Genomic DNA, 20,983 nt, shown 5'->3' on the forward strand with positions numbered 1-20,983 from the left:
CTGCCTTAGAGAGGGAGAGGCAGGTACAAATGTGATCAGATAGTTTGGAGGCATGTAAACTCCCAGCAGAAATCAGCAGTAAGGAGGAGAAAAATGATGTAGACCGACTGCAAGGTTCCAGAAAGGTTAAAAATGAAAACGTGAAAGCAAGTCCCATCACTATTGTAATAACACCATGCTTTGATTCTTTTACAGAATATTCACAGTTTTTGTTTGTGACTTAGTCAAGAATTGGTCCCAGCTTAAGAAACAACTTCATAGCTTTATGCACCCTGAACTTCTGTCCATCTCATACAGTCACATGGTAAACTCCTTATTGTAAACTATAGCTTGCTGTCAGGTTAGTACGATGATGGCCTGATCTTCGTCAAGATGCATAGGAAATGCTGAAATTATAACTACAATAAACATATTGATGGCCAGAAAAGGCATTCCAATATGCATAGTCACAGCTGCACTTTGTTTGAATTGAATGAGCTTTTTCACACTGTTGTCTCAGATTCGTCTTTGAGTGCAATCTCATTGCAGCAGACATTTATTTAAGTTTTTAAGATCCACCTGACAGATGTCTGACAGCATAAGAAAGTGAATGACAGCCACTAGGACAAATGTCCTGGCTAGTCTCCAGAGTTACATGGCTGTCTGCTGTACAAGGTATACATTTTCAAACAGTCTTCAATCCTCTCAGGGATTTATTTTTCTCACAATACAGTTTGCTGATAAAATTATTAATCTTCATCCAGATTTATAACTAGCACTATTACCTATTATTTACTCTTCTGATATAACCTTATGGAGCCATAAGGCAAAGCTAGGATTTGACTTCATTTAGTCCTAAAACAAATATCTGCACCAAAGAACTTTTGATGTAAATAAAAAAACAGGAGACAACAAAAAATGTGGTCACAGAATACAAAATGTGCATAACTCTGAAGACTCAGCTCTCCCACACAGAGTTGGTCTACCCAGATGACCAGACTGTTCATAAAGTGTTGGGGTTCCAAGCAGGTCACATTTCTGTGGCATCCTTTAGACACTAACTATGCAGGAAAGGGCACCCAGCAATGGATATTTTATTGCTTAACCCTGCATCCAGTAACTTCATCTGCCCTATCCATCTTCAGTCTCAGCTATACAATAATGTATGAAACAGAAAAAAAAGTGTAGCCCTATGAATACCAGAACTAAGGAAGTTTGATGTTCTTGTGACTGATTGATACCAGTGTCTGGAAAGGTGCAAGCTCAGATTAAGGCTTATATGGGCTTTTCCCATGGAATTCAGTATTTAATAAGGCATAAGTTCCCTCTAAAAATTTCTCTCACCTGACGAACTCATGAGATGCACTTACAGGATGTCTTCTTCTTTTTAATGATTGTTTGAATGTCTTGTAAGAACTTAGCTATTTTAAGTTGTCCTCTCTGTCAGCTATTGTAGAACCTGGTTATCGGTTTCAGCATTATTCTAATTTCTGTAGGAAAACAGCAGAAGCTTGTTTTTTCTTCTTCAGCTTTTTATTTTAACTGAAGATTCTTCTCCTGAAAATTAATATCTGTCTTGCCTATAGGAATGCCACAGTACAGGAGCAGTTGATGTAGCAACAGACTCTCCTCCTTTGATACAGCATCTTTTGGTGATGGTGGCCTGGGCTGAAGCCTTTAAACAACAGAGGCTGTGGTTTCCACAGCGACAGGACAGCTTGGATTGGAGAATACTAATCAATGGGTGGTTTGTAACATCGTACTGGATACAGCACTGCCTTTTTTTTTTCCTCACTTCCCCAGTCATCCTGAAACCTGAGCTTGGATGGTAGCTCTGAGGTTATTCTATTTTGCACTCTGATCCAGCCTTCTCATAAATAATCTTGGTTTACTATTTTTTCAACTGTGTTGCACTATGTGTCCTTTTCACTGTCTATTCCTACCTATCACTCCTATGTTGACACGGATCTGAAAACAACTACAGATAAAATTGTAGTCTACTATCTTACCTATTTGCTAAGCTAAACAGCCCACTCTGGTTTCCCATCTCCTCTTCTTTGCCTATAGATGTTTAGGGCCCTGTCTCTGAGAAAACAACACGCTGCTCAGCCCCCACTGCCTGATGCAGCAGCACTTTTAACAACAGGCAGGTACATCTGTGGCAGCTGGGGCCAGCAGTGCCTGATTTGAAATGAGTTTTGCAGTAGGCCACGTTTCCAAGGGGGTTTTTAACAGACAGTAAGGAAATTTCATAACGTTAAGAAATAGGACAGCCACTTGGAGGTGGTAGTGAGCAAAGGTTTTAATGAAACTAATGTTTACCATCAAACCCAACCATGATAAAAAATTGAAAAGCGAGAGCTGCTGGAAGCCTATGAAATGTGCTATAAAAGCAGGTGCCATAAAACTGAGACGATATAAATTTGCAGACTAATTTGATTGCTAGTGCAGATGCATAGCTGTTAATGTTCTATGGTTGATACATTAGTGGCAATTGAAACAAGTCTGACTTACTCCATTTTCAGTAAACAGAGCATGAGGTCGGCTGTAAATGGTCTGTTTAGCAGAACAGGCTGAACATATGAAAAATTATTCATTACGAACATTTACAACCCACACATGTCATTTATATCATTTGACCGCTCAACATAAAAGGTTTATTGTTTTTGGCAAAATAAGCTGCAAACATCCTTAATTGGGATGCAAATTTAATGCACAGTTTAGCACTGTTGACAGCTAAAAGGCTCATACGGACATTTCCATACATTTTTCCACTTAGGTTGCAGATGGTGAACAGCAGATACATAGTCAAGAGCCAAAATTATTTCAAAAGTCTAGTATTCTTATTTCAAAATTTTTATATGTTTGTCAATATCACAAGACTGACTTTCAGATTTTCTTTTCTGGCAAAATATACAAAGTGAACAAATTAGGGTTTGTGATGAAATCAAGTTTGTGAGAAGCCTTGAAAAGTTACAACTGCCCAGTATTTTTCAGTCTAACTGCAAAACAGATTCTATCAAAATCCTTCTACAGGTTTGATATCTCTTTGCTTCTAGTACCTGCCAACTGACAGAAAAGGCTCAATTTATATATTACAAAGTATTGTTGAGTACTTTTGTTTTCTAGTCACTGAAGTGAAGCTCAGTGCATGTAAATACCTGAGACATACCACTGGCTAGCACAAGCCAGATGAGGTCTGATCTGAACCCTGTTAAATTCAGGGTAAGATTTGCATTGACTTTAATGGGAGTTTGATCAGAATTACTGGCTGGCTGTATCTGTATGCACAGAATTGTCTATGGCACTGATGCCAGCTGGACTAGAGTGCCCTACTAACTTTATTAGCGCTATTAAATGCTATTACCATTCAAAACTGACTGGCTGCATGAAACCTACTTATTAGGAATGGTTCCTTGTCTGCGCTAGCTCCTAAGCCGTACCCAGGAACAGTGTTGGCTGGCCTGGGCCAAAGCTGTGCCAGGGAACATTTAACTGCACAGATGACTGGGTTTCAGTGACGCTGCTCAATTTACTAGCACACATGTAGCCACTGTGCAAGCCACTTTGCACTGCTCGAGCACAAGGCGAACCTCTCTAATCTGCAGTTAACGCAATCTAATCCTACATTGATTAAATTGTCTTCTGCTTTTGACAGTATGTACAAGACAGATGGGCCTCTGGCTGACACTACTGAACTAATTTCTCTTGTTTTCTAGATGTATTTAAATCTATGTGGTAGATTCTAGCAATTCTATGCATCACACAGAATCTGTAAAAAGTGCTGATTTATCTCAGATCATCAAGCTCTGAATCTTTTTAATCATGCAATATTTTTCCCACTTTTTTTTTTTTTTTAAATCTGAAAAGCTGGAAAGCATGCTTATGCCAAATATTATTACTATTCTTCAATTGCTATAGAAGAACACGATTTCCATAGAAGTTACACACCAGCCTCTTTGTCCTTACCTGCACATGACTGTGAATGTTCTACACAGTAATTATAATTTTTTCATCTTTTGATCAACATGAATGTGTTTACTTCTACCTTAGTATCAAGTTATGCATGTGCCTTGAGTTTTTAGAATGTGTGATTAAAGTACATTGTAAAGTATTCTTAAATACACTAAAAGAAACTTGCCGAAACTTGCGGGTTAGCTGCTCTGGAACAATTCGATTTACTGTAATATCTGCAAATAAGAAGTGGAGCTTTTCTCCATTTATACAATGTTGCCAACAAAAATACCAGGCTACTCAGAAGTGCAGAAAAAAAGAGGTGTTATTTCATCTGGGAATAGAAACTGATCCCTTTTGATGTAAATTGCAGCTTCTTATATGAATATCACTACATATTACACCTGTGACTGTTTAACTGTCATCATCTAAAAATCACATTAGTGAAAACACAGTTCAGAAAGTAACGCACTGGAGTCATTAATAAACCATTAGCTGCTGCTCACGGAGTCATTTAGAAAGTTGCCAGTATTACCACGATTTCATTAGTAAAATTTCCCTTTGTTGTAAAGGGAAATGTTTTCTTTGTTATGTAAAGGAGTATAAGACAATGAAATAAATTTGTTTCAAGTGAAACTACAGCTATAAAAATTCTTTTTATTTTTTAACTTCCAAACTACATAAGCCCCTCTGCATGACACTGTAAATCCAGTTTTGGGCTGGCTCCATCCCATATGGATAAATCTGCCCTGTTGTCCTACAACACTAGATTGCTCTCTTGAGTAAATAGGCCTGGTACGTGGCCAGAATATTCTACATACTGCAGCTCTGCCATCTCCTCACGCTTTGCCCCTTGCTTTGTGAATTCTGAAAAAAGATCTAGAAACAGATTTTCCTCTTCTGCACCAGTTTACCACAGAAAGTGCATACATTCCTAACGTAAGTGTAACATACCTGTATCCTGATTTCTGCCTTTTTACATTGCTACCATGATACAAAGGGAAATTCATAAAAATGAGAATTCAAACATGACTACTTTGTTTAACTCAGCTTTGCTTAAAAAGTGAGAAGTAGAAATCTTTGTTTTGTTTCCATTAAAATGTTATAGATTTCTGCAAAACAGAGAGCTAGGTTAGTCACTATTTATTACTCAATACCACAATTTTGCACAGAAAAATACAGTGTTAATTAAATAACCAAACCTCCTATCTGTTTGTCTATTGCACTGTATGAAGAACTTACTTTATTGACTGGAAGAATGTTTTTCACATTGAAGTAGAATCCAAAGTAAACCATGTTAAAAACTCCATGACGGCCTAGTGTTGCAGTAAGACCTTTGTTGAGTCCTTGGAAGCCCAAACCATCGGTTTTAATGATCTGCCGAGCTTGAACAAAGCTAGATGGTTGCTACACAAATTAAACAAAAGAAGGAAGAGATCATCTTTACAAAAAGAAAACAATAACCACAGCATCATTTCAATCCTGTTGACAAACAGTGTTGCCAATTCTTGTTGTTTTACCTTAGAGTCTCACCATATTTGTTATTTTCCTTTCCTGTGATCATGTAAAAATTCACAACTTTCATTGAAAAAAAATTTTTTCCTCATTTTTCTGATTGTAGAAAAAAAATATGAAAGCATGATTTGAGTGATATAAAAGACTAATGATCACTAAAGCAAAGGAAAAGGTCTTAAGATAATAATAATAATAATTAAAAAAAAGATTTTATAGAGGATTATGAGGTTTTGAATATGTGAATTTGGCAAGAGTTTTTTAACACTGATGTTGTGCTATTGGGATTATGACATATGAAACCCTTAGACAACTAGAGTATATAACAATTATTCTGGACAATAAGAAGATAAAAACTGCTTCTCTAATAAAGCAAATGGCACAGGAACCTGCATGGTGAAGGAGTGCTGAAAGGGACACAATTGGAACAGGAAATTTTTGAGCCATTATGGTTAGGGAACAAGTCCTTGAGAGCCACAAATTAGAGCAGCAAGAGAGGCCATAAATATTTGTGTTGAAGATCAGTTTAGCAGTTTCCAGATTCAATGTCAGGAACAAGATCGAAAGGTGACAAAGGCATATATATTGCCTAGGAACCCTTCTGGATCCTCTGAGGCTCTTCATGCTGTTAAGAATGCAAACTGCTGCTTTAAGACATTGACTTTTGAAGGAGTTATTGGGTACGCAGTACTTTTTAAAACCAGATTACATGTTAAACTTTCCTCTTCCACTGTTGAAAATCTTGAAATGAAGGTGTGTGTTTGGTTTTTTTTTTTTTCTTAAGCATCCAACTGGAAATCCTCTTTTGCCCTCGTAATGAATTATTTGACTTAAAAAGTGTAGCTATATTTTGAAAACTGGAACACCCAATTAAATTCCAAGGTACAGATTTAGGAAAGTGACTTTAGAAATCTTGTCTTGAAAATAATGTCCAAGAGGCATAGAAACCATTTAGCCAGCCAACTCCCATTTAAGAAGAGGCAGAAAGGAAGAAACTTCTTCAGAATCCAATTATAGAATGTTGAGTTCCTCAGGCAGGATGTGCCTGACTACATACACATGTGATCTATTTTCCAATATACTGTGATACTCACAATCAGGTGTTCCCCTTCTGAACATTTTAGATTTCTTTTTATAAGATTTAGAAAAAAGTTCCTTTCAAAAAGTTGTTGATTTGAGTCTGGTTTTCTCCAAAGCATAAAGTCAGCTCTGGGTAACCAAATATTTCATTAGAAAGGCAAAACATGATTTCCACTAGGAGGTTCAAACATGAAAATATAGAAGAATTTTGACTACAACGCTGTGAACACAGCTAATTTCAATACACTTATTTGTTTAATAGCTTTCCATTTCAAAATATCACTATGGTAGATCAACAGCTTCAGCCAAATGATGCCTATTATATCTGACTGCTTATTTAGGTGACTGACAAGTTTAGTCTTTAATACTAAGTTTCATTCTGTTTTTTCATATTGGGTAACTAATATTATCCTGTTAATGCTCTATATGCATTTTACTATAGTTTACTTTTCTAAGTATCCCTAGAGATTCAAATCAGAATCTCTTCTAAATTCCCAACATGGAATATGGACCAGATACTAGCAATAACATCCCTTCTTATCCACCAAAAAACCAACCAAACAAACAAACTAGAGTTCCTGAATATAGTGCTTTATGTTGAATACAGCAACTTTCAATATTAAGGTATCCCTTGGGCTCAACTTGAATATGGATTTACTAACGACTCAGAGGGGAAACCTTTTACTTGCTGAACACCTGAGATGGGATTTGTCAGTCCAAATGTACCTGCAATGTCTACATCTACATCTGAGGTACTCAAAAAGACTCACTTTTTCAGTCCTTTAGCAATAAAGAGGGCTCTCCTAGACAACACTTCATCCAAAGTAGGCATCCAAAATGTTAGCAGATCAAGCCATAAAAGGTCTGTGTTTCATCACTGGTGATGGAAGGACCTTAGGGTGATTAATTCAGATGGAGGAATGTATTGTATAAACACCTGGCGTTTAATTCACTTCACACAGTGTTGACTTATACTTAATGGAGACCTAGTCAGTGGCATCTGGAATCAGATTTTTCTCATCATAGAGCAGAAACTTGTATTTGTTTAATTAATCACAACTCTTAAGTCAGGTGAGATTTTTATTACCACACCAACTTCTATATTCAGTGAGTTATCCATGGCTACAGGTGAAAAAAAAAAACCTAAAACCAAAAACCCAACAAACAACAAGGTGTTAGGCCTTCTAGCAGTTTACCTTAACAAAATGTCACCGTTATTTTCACCTGTAGCAATCCACATTACAAAGATGACAATACATGATTTATGGTGGCCTTCCTCTTTAAACCTGTCAGCCCTAGAAAGATGATCTGGTACCACAGAATATTTCAGCTGTCACTGTAGTGTGTGAATATTTGCTTTGGGGGTGTGTGGGAGTCTGGGTGTGGGTGTATGTGTTAATGCTCTTCCTTGTTCCTTTTAAACAAGATATTTATTATTTCAATACAATAGTCAAAGAAATATGTGAACTGCATTAGGTTTCATCATACAGCATGAAAGCTACACCATGGGATAGGTACATACTTTACCTAAACCACTTAGAAAAACAGTGCATGGTAATGAAATGAATGTACCATTGCCTTACGCTGTGTAACATGCGCACACTCCTCCCTATAGGCTTGAGTTTACATGCTTTGGTGTGGAATGTTCTTTAACATATTATCAATGAGAACTTGAAATCATGGTAATGTAGTCACTGAAGTTCTGATTTACAGCAAAATGTGAAAGTCTAATGCTTAAAAAATATATATATTAAAAATTGATATGTCGGTGATTTAATTATCTTTGTGATTTAAGAACTTCAGTCCTTTGGGTTCTTTCATTAGGGCAAAGAGACACTTATATTTATATTTTAGGTGTAAACTAGGTTCCTAGTGGTGTCCCAATAACATTCTTCTATAATTTTGTTTCTGTGATAATATATTATTATTTTGTGAAAATTTGCATTTAAATCAAATTCAAATTCAATTCACCTAAAACAAAGCAACTCAGAATGCTTTTGAACAGCTACACTTTGATTACTGGAATTCCAAATGTTACCAAGGAAGGGATGCTGTAATTAAAGTAAGTAATTGCGTAAAATTTACTAAAACACCCCAGACTTTGTTATAAAGTTTGCAATAGAGAACAAAATTACTAAGTATGAACACTGGTCTCTTACAACTTCACAGGAACTAGCTTCCTCAAAATATAATACTGGTGTATTTACACTCAAACCCAGAGATTTTATTAAGATAGGTGGCTTTATCTTCACAACTTAGAGGCAGAAAGATCCAGAATACCTGCTTAATTTAGTACTGCTGGAGCAGTAATTTTTTCATATCATCTTCCTGAGAGATATATCCTCTCACACATTGCTTTCTCCCACTTTCAGTCTCTCTCCTTCCAGGATCCTGACCTTTTTACTCCTGTAGTGTATTAGCTCTCTGTTTCAGTGGCTTTGCTGCCCATGGTTAAAAAATGTCTAGGCTGGATGGAAACTTGGAGCAACCAAACATCTTTTTTGTGTGCATTGAGAGTTGAACAGAAATTTACAAAACATTTTAAGTTTTATTCTGAACGAAAATGCTTCTCTGGATAAGGTATGGAGTAGGTACCATCCAGTCTGACATTTGGAAATCAGTGGCAGTATTTTTATATCAGTGGTAGTTTTGCCAGAGGGTACCTGAGAAACTTGGCACAAACAGCTTATGTAAATGGCCAGGTGAGAAACCTCTTTACTGTGCATGCCCCAGCAGCGGTCAGTTTGTGCAGATGAGTGCTACAAGGCATGCAAGTATGAACTCAGTCAAAACACAGTAGTAGAATATGCAAAAATCTTGTCTCGCCAGTGATTCAGACAACCTTTTCATGCCATGCTTATGTGATTTGGCACTTCTACTATGATACAGCTATTTCTCAAAAGATTTTGAAAGACCTGGTTTGACAATTGTTAGTCTTAGTCGCTGAGAAAAGAAAGAATGAACTGTGCGACTACCTGCCTTCACTCCAGCCTGGAATATTTTCTACATTAAAATTACTTGAAGTTGGTACATTCCTGGGAACTGTTGATTTTGATGAATCACTGTTTTCCAGCTTAATCTTTTTCCTCTTTCAGCAGTACCCAGAACCGTGGACAAAGTCGGTTTTGCATCCTGACTTCTTTGAACAAAACAATACTTGAATCATAAAACTCTGAAGTGAAACAGGAATCTAAATTATCTGTGTGCTTTATTATATAACTATTTCCCTGTTTGTGCTTATAAATGTAAAGACCTATAATATAAGTAATTTAATCCAAGACTCTGAAATCTACCAGCTACAACTTTAACATAACACATAATACACAGCTGGACCCTGGTTAGGGCATGGGGCTGTGGGGCTTTACCCTAACCTTCGGTGTTCACATGAAGTCTGGATCCTGCTGGGGCAAATGTGTACAAGGGATTAAAGTTCGTACTTCCAGATTACAATTCCTCACAGTTCTGGAGGGATGAAGGTGCATTTCAGGCACAGAATATTTACACTGGAGATGCTGACACCGCTGACCAGACTGTAACCATCTCTGAAGGCATCATCTATTGCATCTCCTCTCTCTTTTTCCATTTCTGTTAAGCTTGTAGGAAAATCGTTTGCATCAACTCAGTATATTATAGACATTCTGCTCTGAATATGAACTTTGAAATGCATTATGCCTAATAAAGCAGAAAAATAAGAACAGAGCAATTCTCATACCTCTGTGAAAGCATTCCGATTTGTTTGTAAGGTAACCTTTACTACTTCAAAAGGGTTAACCACAACTGCCTCTGTCAACCCAGATCCCAAGCCAGCAACAGCAAATGCCTAGGAAAGTGAAAATTAAAGTTAAAAATTAAGGAATAAAATTACCCATACATCAGATTATGTAACTCAATGATACAATGCAAATTGCAAGATTACAGAAATGCTATTTAGTATCCTATTACTAAAGTTTAGCCCTCGATTATATGCTGACAGTTCATGAAGACAATATGATGGTAGCCATAAACCACATTCCAAAAATACAAAATCAAATGCCATATCACTGTCAATGAATTCTCTTTTCAGCTGGAAGAAAAATTGTGGTACCAATTTATTATGGAAACATGTAAAAACAATGCCCTCATGTTATCTTTGGGTGGAGTCTGAATAAAAACACAAATATGAATGCAGTTATGCAGCACCGGAAAAAAGGAATTTTGGTTCACATGGGGCTGAGAGTTATTTGCGCTCAAGAGAACAAGATTTTAATTATTTCTTTCAGTTATCACATACTTTTCTCTTGAGAGCCACAACTATAAAACAAATTCCAATTTGAAACTCATTTGACCAAGAAAACTCTAATACAGGTGTTCATGATTTTATTGTTTGTCATTTAACAAAAAAAGAGGGTATTTACCCTCTTGCAGATAATTCCAGATAATTTTTAGCCTTATTTAATGTTGTGATACATTGATAATTATAAGAAAAATTCATGAGAAAAGAAAATGTTTAACAAATGCCAAAATAAATAAACTGGAAGGAAGCAACAGATTGAAGTAGAACTATTAAATGAGAACTTACTCAAAATTTTCAAGAAAGAAACAACTTGCTAGTTAAAAATGACCTATAAACAAATCCTTATGATTTGGGGTAAACTGGCCAGCATCTCCCACGGAAGTTATGTGAACCCTTTTTCAAGATTTTTCTGAAAATATTATCACAATCAGTACTGGGAATCCTTCATTACCAAAACTTTTATAGCCTAACCATAAAGATATCTATTGTTTCTTACAGTTGTGATGCCATTATTGTGAAAAAAAAAATATTTACTACTACTTGCATTCTTACACCACATAAAGCAGCAATTCTTACGAAGTTTTTTATTCCAAATGGTATATGAGAGCAGAATTAAGCTCTATATATGAAAGTGCAGACAATGTACATAAGCTACTTTTTAGCATTACAACCTTTTTGTGTGTGTGTATGTACATACTGTATTTTATTTTTAAAGGTTGTGTTCTTGATACGAACTCCTGACATCACTGATGTACGAGGGAGTTTTGCCATTGACTTCAAAGGAGGCAGCAGTTTCCTATCAATAGTTTATGCTTCTGTTACAGTCTTTAGAATAAGACTGAGGTCTATATTTTTGTTATAGTTACACTGTGACTTGCAGAACAGCAATTTGACACGTGGTTGAGCTCTCCAGTCACTATCACATGAAAAATTAAAAATTGATAATGTTCAACCTTTTTTTTTGTTATTTTGCAAGAATGAAGAATAACATCCTGCATGCAGATTCTTCCTTGGTGACTGTTGCTATCCTTGTTAACAAATGTTATGACATTGTAAGGAATTATTTTGAAGACATTAGATATAAAAATTAACATAATTATAGTTTTGATAAATTCTGTTATCAGTGTTTTCAAGGGACAAGTCTTTTACGAAAAACTGTTGGTTAAACTGTCCTGTTTGGTTTTGGGCTCCTTCTATGGGAGGAAATGGATGGGACTGTTCAGTATACACATATTAAATTAGAACATGAATTTCTGTATCCATACATACCAGTCCTGGTGGCAATGATGCATATCCTAGCAGCTTCTTGTATTGTTCAAAGGTGAAAAACTGCAAATAAAAATTAGACTGAAATTACATCAAAAAAAATACGTGCAACTTAGACAAATGGGTAAAACCAAGCTTCAGTGGAGCTTCACTACTTTGTATTCTGAGTAGCTGTGTGAAGTTCTGCAAAATGAACACAAGCCACTTCTGTTTCACACTCTCTGTAGCAGCATTAGTTGTGGGATAGTACACAATCAAGCTTCAGAAGTGATTTTATCAATGTATCAAGTGTAATAGCATCATAAGAGCAATTAAAGTTTTACACAAGAGTTCACTTACAAGACATAGTTCATGTTTTTAATTTACACACTTTTCCTTTAGCATCTAACTTTCATATACTGGTATAAGTGTAGCAGCAGGTACTACCATTTCTCCCAAGAGATGATTTTCATATCTTTAATATAATGCAATCACTTTCACATTTCTCAGATAATTGTCTACCTAGTCTACATCTCATCAGAGATGTAATTGCAGATTTTGAAGATGGAATGTCTGTAGATTTTTATAAACTTTTACTGTCAACAGACATATTTTTTTAGTTTTTGCTCTTTACAAATAAATCCTTCACCCAATTTTTTGTTTTAGTCAGTGGTGCTCAGGAATTCTGAGAATCCTGATGAGTTTTGAAAGCTACATTCATGTGTTTGAACTTCAAAAAAGAAATTAGAAGCTCAGTTTCACTTGTACCAACCTGGTGAAAGACCAATGGTTCACTTTGCAACCTAACACTTCTTGCTACCCAAATCCATTAATTTTCAGAATACTTTTTGTGAAATCTTCTAAATATCAAAGTGGAATAAATTAACAGCTTTGTTGTTTCAAAAATAATGTTGAGAATAACCACGACCACAGTGAAGTCAGTATGAAGCTTCCCATTGACATATGTAGATGGACTTTCACCGCCTATCTCCTTGTCTGTGGACACAAAGCCTAAGATACACGAGTCAAGGTATACTCTAAAGAAAGGGTATTTGTGACATTTTACAAATTATGGGTAAGATGCGCTCTGAAACACAGCACACAATCCTGGACACCTTGTTCAGAAAAGATGAGCTTGGACCACGTTCAAAACAGATTTACCAGGACCATAAGGAGAACTTAAAAATTTTTTTTTAATAATGAAGACTGAAGGAGAATAAACATTTGCCTTGTTTAGTCTTGCAAAAGAGAGGCTGCAGGAGAATGAAAATCAAGGAAAGGAGAGATACGTAACATAATTGGGTATAAAAGTAAAAACTACTCATAAATACAGTGTGGCTTGAAATATGATGAAACTTTCTCACAACCAAAGGAATGGGGTCCTGAAACAGTCTTCCAAAAAGAATAAAGAGGAAAAATCTTAGTCACTTGTAAGGAAGAGTATAGTAAGTTTATAGGAGAAGATTATAGGACAGCAGGGGACTAGACTTGCTGAGCTAAGAGATCCTTTCTAGTCCAGTGCTTCTGTGTACAGCAAGTTTCCCCAAAATCCATGTTGTTTCAAATTCGTATTCTGGAAATATGTTGCTGATGCCACTGAGAAAGCACTCCATACTGATGCCACGTAAGACAGTTCTGCGGGCAGTGAAAACTATCTTCTAGCATAAGGGATGAAGAGAGCAGAAAATCTTGCAGGTTATAAAGAGTAGATATCTGAATTCCAGGTAAAACCAAAGATATTGGAGGTATTATTCCATGCAATTTTCACTCATGAAACAACACAAGGTCCGTAACTACAGCTCACTATTTGTGAGCCCTGTATTCTGTCCAAGAAGTATTCACAACATTGCGTGCAAAAGGAAAGTGGCTTTTACATGCCAGGTCCAGCATTATGGGACTGAACAACAAAAACCTGTCACAGCTTCACCACGACTGCATCAGCGCAGGTGGGTATGTGCTAGAGCAAGAGCTGCCACATCCCTGGATGGCAAAAGTAAATAACTAGATCCTCTGACTTTCTTGGCAACTTTCCAAGGTTGACCTGTAGTCCTTGATTAGTTTAGAGCCAGATGATTCAGATGAAGGTGGGATCCTCTGAAGTCTGTGCATGTCGCTCCCACACGTGGGGTCGTGATTCCTCACACAGCACCTGCCCGTGCACGTGACTGTCAAACTGTTTCACCACGAGAGGAAGGCAATGGGAAATGAGGTAAACGGAGATGTGGAAATCATAAGAAACATAAGGGAACAGAGTTTTTCAGACAAAACAGAAAGACTGGGTGAACTGTGTTGGGCCTCAGCCAAAGAAGACAAGCTCAGTCCCTCAGGGCTCAGTTACCACAGACCTATCAGAACAAAACAGCTTTTCCATAAACCACGTGTGCAGGAACACAAGTAATAAGCACCACATTTTCATTTTAACTTGTTTAGAACACTGTCCTATGGCAAAGTCAATAACATTTTTCAGTCAAGACCTGCTTCAAATGAAAAGTCACTAGAATCACACCAAAACCATCAAAGAACTGGGTGTTAATGTGTTAATAATGCTACCACATTTAAAGCAGGAGGGAATATATATACATAATGCAAAATTAGGATGTTAAATACTGAAAACTGAAGGGCTGATCCTCTGGCCAGAGGATAGGTACTTTTTTTTATCCTCAGCAGGGATCATCATCTCATTCTACAGAAAAGGTCCTAGAATCCAGGCCCAGATTTTAACTGCCCTCCAAATAGTGTACAGATTGAACACTAATCTTGCAAACATCCTGCAAATATGTTTAAAATTGTTGTACAGGCCTTGCCAATAAACAGAAAAGATAGAAGTGTTAGACTGTAAGTCTCTCTTTTTGGATAACTGAAGATATTTTATAGGTAAAAGGAAGTTTCTGAGAAAGTGTCAATTGTGGGTGGGTGAGTTATTTCACTGAACTAAATTAATTTCTTATTGTGATAAAGTTTGCTTTATTCTCTCTCCAGCATCTTTCTTCTCATTGTTACCCTCCTAACCTTTAATGGAATTCTTGGTATTCCTTAATGTTTTCCATAGTGTTACAGATCTGTAAAATGCTTGTAATAAAGGCAGAAATATACTACCTAGCAATTTTTTGGTCTTAAAAAATGTTATGTTAAAAATCAATAGCTTCCTAGAGTCATAAATAAAATAACTACTTAATAGTATCTATGTTTTATGTCATTTTTTAAAGAAAACAAATCAATAGCAATAAAACTCAATATAAATATTGCTGGGTGTGCTAGAGTGTCTAGTGTACATACAATTTTGACAAAAAGCATCTAACTATATCATATAGATTTATATAATGTATGTACACCCAAAATGTTTTAAAAAACAGTGTAATTTGTCTTTTTCTCTACAGTTGTATTAAGTTAATAGTTTGCACAAAAAAAAAAACCAAACCCAAACAAACCCCTCAAAATAATCCACCAGAATAAATGAATTTAAAACATGCTCTTGTGTATATAATAACCATTATTTTCCATCTGGCAAAGATACACTTTAATTCAAGTTACACAGAAAATAGCCAAAGTACTTACCAGATGTCTCAGTAACTCTAAGGTAAAAATATATGCTTGAAACAAGATGTCTGGGAACACATGAACAATATAAATTTGCCCTAAAAGTTCATCTGTTAACCATCGTATTGGCATCATCACTTCTTTCCTCCGAGTTCAATCTAACATAAAGTTATAAACTCTGACTTTTCGTCTTCCAGAAATACCAGCTTTCTTTTTAGAAGGCAAATAAAGAGAGAGAGAGAGAAAAGAAAGAAATAGCAAGACAGATATGAGAACGTAGTTGACTAAAAGTCAAGCTGTATCTTCATCTGAATTGTCTGAATAACTTGGGCTAAATAACTTTATTTTAGTAGCTTTGTTTTTATTTGCAAATATCCACACCAGATAAATACAATATTCTAGTGGCACAAGTACTATTCTTCTTATTATAAAATCTCCTTTGTCCATTCTCTATACACTTTTTTGAGATATAAAAACACTTTACAAGAAGTTTTCTGAAAGGTTCATTACAAACACAAACCAAGATTTCTGGAACCTAAAAATTGCCTCTCTACCTTTTGTCCTTTCTCAGTACTCAAAACCATAGGCATGGACACAGTCTTCCTCTAAATCTCACTAGTCAGTTTGGCAGTGGACTACGGTCATCTTGGGGTCTGTTAAAATGAGGAAAACTATTAGAAGAATAAAAGCTGGAGAGTGAGCCAAAGGAAGCAGTGACTTTAATGTTGTGGTCATATCCAAATAAGATTGGTGGAAATTTGAGCTAAGCTGGATTCTCTTCAGGTCAAAGCATGGGTAAAAACTCCACTTCGGATGTCAGAAATTAGAATCATAGAATCTAATGATGGAAAATGGCTGGAAAAGACCTTTAAGATCATCACGTCCAACTGTTAACCTAGCACTGCCAAGACCACCACTAAACCATGTCCCTAAGCACCACATCTACATGTCTTCTAAATACCACCAGGGATGGTGACTCAACCAGTTCCCCAGGCAGCCCATTCCAATGCTTGACAACCCTTTCAGTGAAGAAATTTTTCCTAATATCCAATCTAAATGTCCCCTGGCACAACCTGAGGCCATTTCCTCTTGTCCTATTGCATGTTAATGGGAGAAGACACCAACACCCACCTTGCTACAACCTCCTTTCAGGTAGCTGTAGAGAGTGGTAAGATCTCCCCTGAGCCTCCTTCTCTCCAGGCTAAACACCGCCCGTTCTCTCAGTTGCTCCCCACAAGACTTGTGCACCAGACTCTTCCCCAGCTCTGTTTCCCTTCTTTGGACATGCTCCAGCACCTCGGTGTCTTTCTTATAGTAAGGGGCCCAAAACTGAACAAGTATTTGAGGTGTGGCCTCACCAGTGCCCAGTACTGACAGACAATCATTTTCTTAGTCCTTCTGGCCACACTGTTCTTGATGCAGGCCAGGAGGCCATCAGCCTTCTTGGCCACCTGGGCACAATGCTGGCACATATTCAGCTGGCTGTGACCAACACCCCCAGGTCCTTTTCCACCAGGCAGCTTTTGAGCCACTTGTCCCTAAGACTGTAGTGCTGCAGGGGGTTGTTGTGACCCAAGTGTAGAACTCTGCACTTGGCCTTGTTGAACCTCACACGGTTGGCCTTGGTGCATCGATCCAGCCTGTCCAGGTCCGTCTGAAGAGCCTTTTTACCCTTAGGCAGATCAACACTCCTCCCCAACTTAATGTTGTCCACAAAATTACAGGGGGGGGCACTCAATCCCCTCATCCAGATCATAGATAAAGATATTAATGAAAACTGACTTCACTACTGAGCCCTGGGGAACACCATTTGTGACCAGCCATAGACTAGATTTAATTCCATTCACCACAAATCTTTGGGCCTGGCCATCCAGCCAGTTACCAGTGAAGAGTACACCCATCCAAGCCATGAGCAGCCCATTTCTTCATGAGAATGCTGTGGGAAACAGTGTCAAAGGCTTTACTAAAGCCTAGTTAGACAACATCCACAGCCTTTCCCTCATCTACTAAGTGGGTCACCTTGTCATAGAGGGAGATCAGATTGGTCAAGAAGGACCTGCTTTTCATAAACACATGATGACTGGTCCTGACCACTTGGTTGTCCCATATGTGCCACATAATGGCACTCAAGATGATCTACTCCATAATCTTCCCTGGCACCGTGGTCAGACAGACAGACATATAGTAGCATATAACATCTCACATAGAATTGCTTCAGCACCCAGGTTCTTACATGTACATTACTGTCCTGCCCTATTCTGTCACTGAATTCTTCTGATGTAGAATATAGCTGATGTCTCAAGGTAACTTAAAGTCCTCCTGATGTTCTAGGAACAACATAAAATATAAAGGAATAGTTGAAAGAATTAGAGAATTCAATGATTTAATTAAAAAAAAAAAAAACACAAGAAACATTTAAACATGATTTCATGGTTGCAGAAACATTATTGAGCTCAATAAATGACCAAGAATTAGGTAGAAATGCCAATCAGAGAGCCCCAGTAAGACATTTAAGGAGCTGTGAGATTATGATGTACAAGAAGAAGCTGAGAAAACAGTATGTTTAGCCTGTAGATAAGAAGGCTAAGGGGATCTAATTCCTGTCTTCCACCACCTAAAGGTTATACAGAAGACTAAGTCAGACTTTCTTAGAGGTCCACAACAAAAGCACGAGTGGCAATAGGCAAAAGTTGCAACAGGGGAATTTGGACTGGATATAAGGCAAAATTCTTCACAGTAAAAGCAAATAAGAACTGGAGCCAGAGTACAGTGACTGTAGTCTCCGTCCTTGAAGATTTTCATAACTTGGCTAGACAAGGATTCTGATCAACCCGGCCTAACGATGAAGTGAGCCCGGCTTTCTCAACAGATGACCTCCAGAGATCCCTCCCAACTTAAATCTTTCTTTGAATCTACAATTATAGAGAATATTGTGGTATTTAAGTCATTTTACTCAATCTGAATAAGAGAAAGTGACTCGATTTTTGAATAGCTCATGTTGGTAGGAAAGAAATCAAAACTGGTTTTGTATTTTATCAATATGTTGGAATCTAAAAAGCACGATCTGATTGACTTTGACCTGTTTCAAATGAATGGGAGAGACAGAGGAACCATCACAGTCCAAAGAAAACAATTTATTAGGAATCTTCTAAATATCATCCATCTATACTTCACTGCCACTTTGCTATTAAATAGAACTTGAGTTTTCTTAGCTGTATTAAATAATTTTGAGATAGGTGACATATGTCGTTTGCATCTAAAATGCCAGTGCAAACAAGAAGATGACATTACCAGAACTCCTTTAGGATTCTGTTACAAGGTCACATCCTGTCACTTAATACAAATATTATTCCTCTGTAAAGGAACTGGAATGTGAATGATTAATTGCAGACTAAGGACCAGAATCATATGCAGCCTTTTTAGAAAGAAACAAAAAAAGAAAGAAAGGAAAATCAACACATTCTGTATAATAACTGCTTTTAGACACGTTTGGTGTAACTACGGGACACTACAAAGTCCTGAAGTGAAAGACAAAGAAACATTTGCTTGTAACACAATGGATGCTTTGACAGGTTTAGAACTTTAAGATGAAGTGCTTAATTACTAGGTTTTAATGAAAAAGGTTGCATGACTTAACTGAAAAAAAAAATGATGTGCTGATGCATTTTACTTAGGAATGTTACTAAAATAATGCTCTACGAATCAACATAAAGGATAACAAAAGAAAATCAGATCAACATTTGACAGCAAATGCACTTTGATAGGCTAGTATCTATTTCAAACATAAGAGAGCTGGAGTAAGATGTTCTGTGCATGATGAAGAACTGTACTCATTATGATATTCAATCTGTACAGAAGTGAGTGTAAGGAGTAGGGTGCTCCTTAGAGTACAAGAAAACTCTGGGCAGCACTTCAAACCTACAGATATACTACTTCAAGTTACTGAGTAAGTACTGATTAGAAGTGGCTTCTTTAATGGCTTCTTGTGTTAAATTTATTAAGCTAGTTTTAGTTGTTTTGCAAGTTGCTAGGCATTTTCAGTAAAACAAAATGTCTAAACCAGAGGTAATTGTGATGCTAAAATATCACAAAGTATTTTATTAATTTGATTGCATAAACTAATTGTAATTTGGTTTTCAGTAACAATATATATATACAGGTCAAAACCAGCCTGGAATTTAAGTGCCTTATCTCTATCTAATGTGCCACTAAATCAAGCACATATTTATTGTGCTATAAACAAGAAAGTTTACTCCTAGGATAAATTAGAGGATTAATATCCCTAATAAGTTTAAGATTCTAATGTCAATCAGTGAGGAAGAAAGAAAATATTTTACAGCTGTCATCCCTACTCATATTTTTAAAGGAGGGGTTTTTACCTTCACTGCCCTTTTGGGTGTCTCAGCCAAGATGGGAGGAAATATTCCTTTGTAGAAGCCAAGCAATCTATTGAAGAAAAAAAGAAATTATTTTTTTATGGATAAATAACATATCATTACCATACTGACAATTCTATTTTCACTTTTGAGCAAAGCAACTATCATTTCAGCATTTCCAAGCATACAGACAAATAATGTTGTTCTTTGTTTACTTGCTAAGTAACTAAAGTGCTATGAATTGTATTATGACCTGGTGAGGGGATATCAAAAAATCAGCAGTGAATAAGTAAAAATTCAAATTTTTTTTTTCTGTGTGGACAAGAAATTGTATTTAAAAGAAGAGGAAAAGTTCTGGCAATGAAGAAGTATTATCTCACTGTTTCAAGTTTCTTGACATAGCTATGATCATATTAAAATCTGAAGTCACAAAATTTTGAAAAAAACTATGACTTCAGTAAATTGCATACAAAAAAACTGCATCCTCATCTTCAGATGCTAAGTTAAGCCATCTTTTGAAGTTTAGTTTTAAATATGACTCAAAATAGATGAAGTTGTGTTTTGACAACTGAGTTTAAACACAAGTTAGCTATTCACAGAGCTGTAATAGTATTTATGTATTTCATTTGGGAAAAACATTTGGGCAGTATCTTGCTACTGTACTCATTCAGGTTTTTGACCTTCTCTTGTCTGGCTCCATGAACACCTAAGGACTCTACAATAGCTACTGACTTTTGGAGGTGGTCTGAAGCCAAAAATCCACTTGTTGCAATGTTTTGATTTGCATAATTTAAATTTTATCTCTCTATATATGTATATATATGTATAACTACTTCACTCAGGAAGACTACAAGGATGTCATGAGGTTTTGCAGGGAGAAAATTAGAAGGGCCAAAGTCCAACTAGAACTTAATCTGGCCTCTGCTGTAAAAGTTAATAAAACATGTTTCTATAAACACATTAACAACAAAAGGATAGTGAAGGAGAATCTTCATCCTTTACTGGATGCAAGGGGAAACATAGCGAC

At 36.6% G+C, this 20,983-nt stretch overlaps 1 protein-coding gene across 1 annotated transcript in view; it reads right to left on the reverse strand.

Moving 5' to 3' along the window:
- The window catches only part of SLC25A21 (solute carrier family 25 (mitochondrial oxoadipate carrier), member 21), a gene marked incomplete at its 5' end in the record, with an annotated part of 27,541 nt that extends 7,515 nt beyond the window's left edge, over positions 1–20,026 (reverse strand). Inside the window, 4 exons of the mRNA XM_010148963.1 lie at positions 5,176–5,340; positions 10,238–10,345; positions 12,068–12,127; positions 19,960–20,026. Of these exons, the coding sequence (XP_010147265.1) occupies positions 5,176–5,340; positions 10,238–10,345; positions 12,068–12,127; positions 19,960–20,026 (400 nt within the window). The remainder of the gene's footprint in view (positions 1–5,175; positions 5,341–10,237; positions 10,346–12,067; positions 12,128–19,959) is intronic.
- Between the last annotated feature and the right edge of the window lie 957 nt (positions 20,027–20,983).

The sequence above is a fragment of the Eurypyga helias genome, unplaced genomic scaffold (genome assembly GCF_000690775.1).
Source record: "Eurypyga helias isolate BGI_N326 unplaced genomic scaffold, ASM69077v1 scaffold17653, whole genome shotgun sequence".
Lineage (NCBI taxonomy): Eukaryota > Metazoa > Chordata > Aves > Eurypygiformes > Eurypygidae > Eurypyga > Eurypyga helias.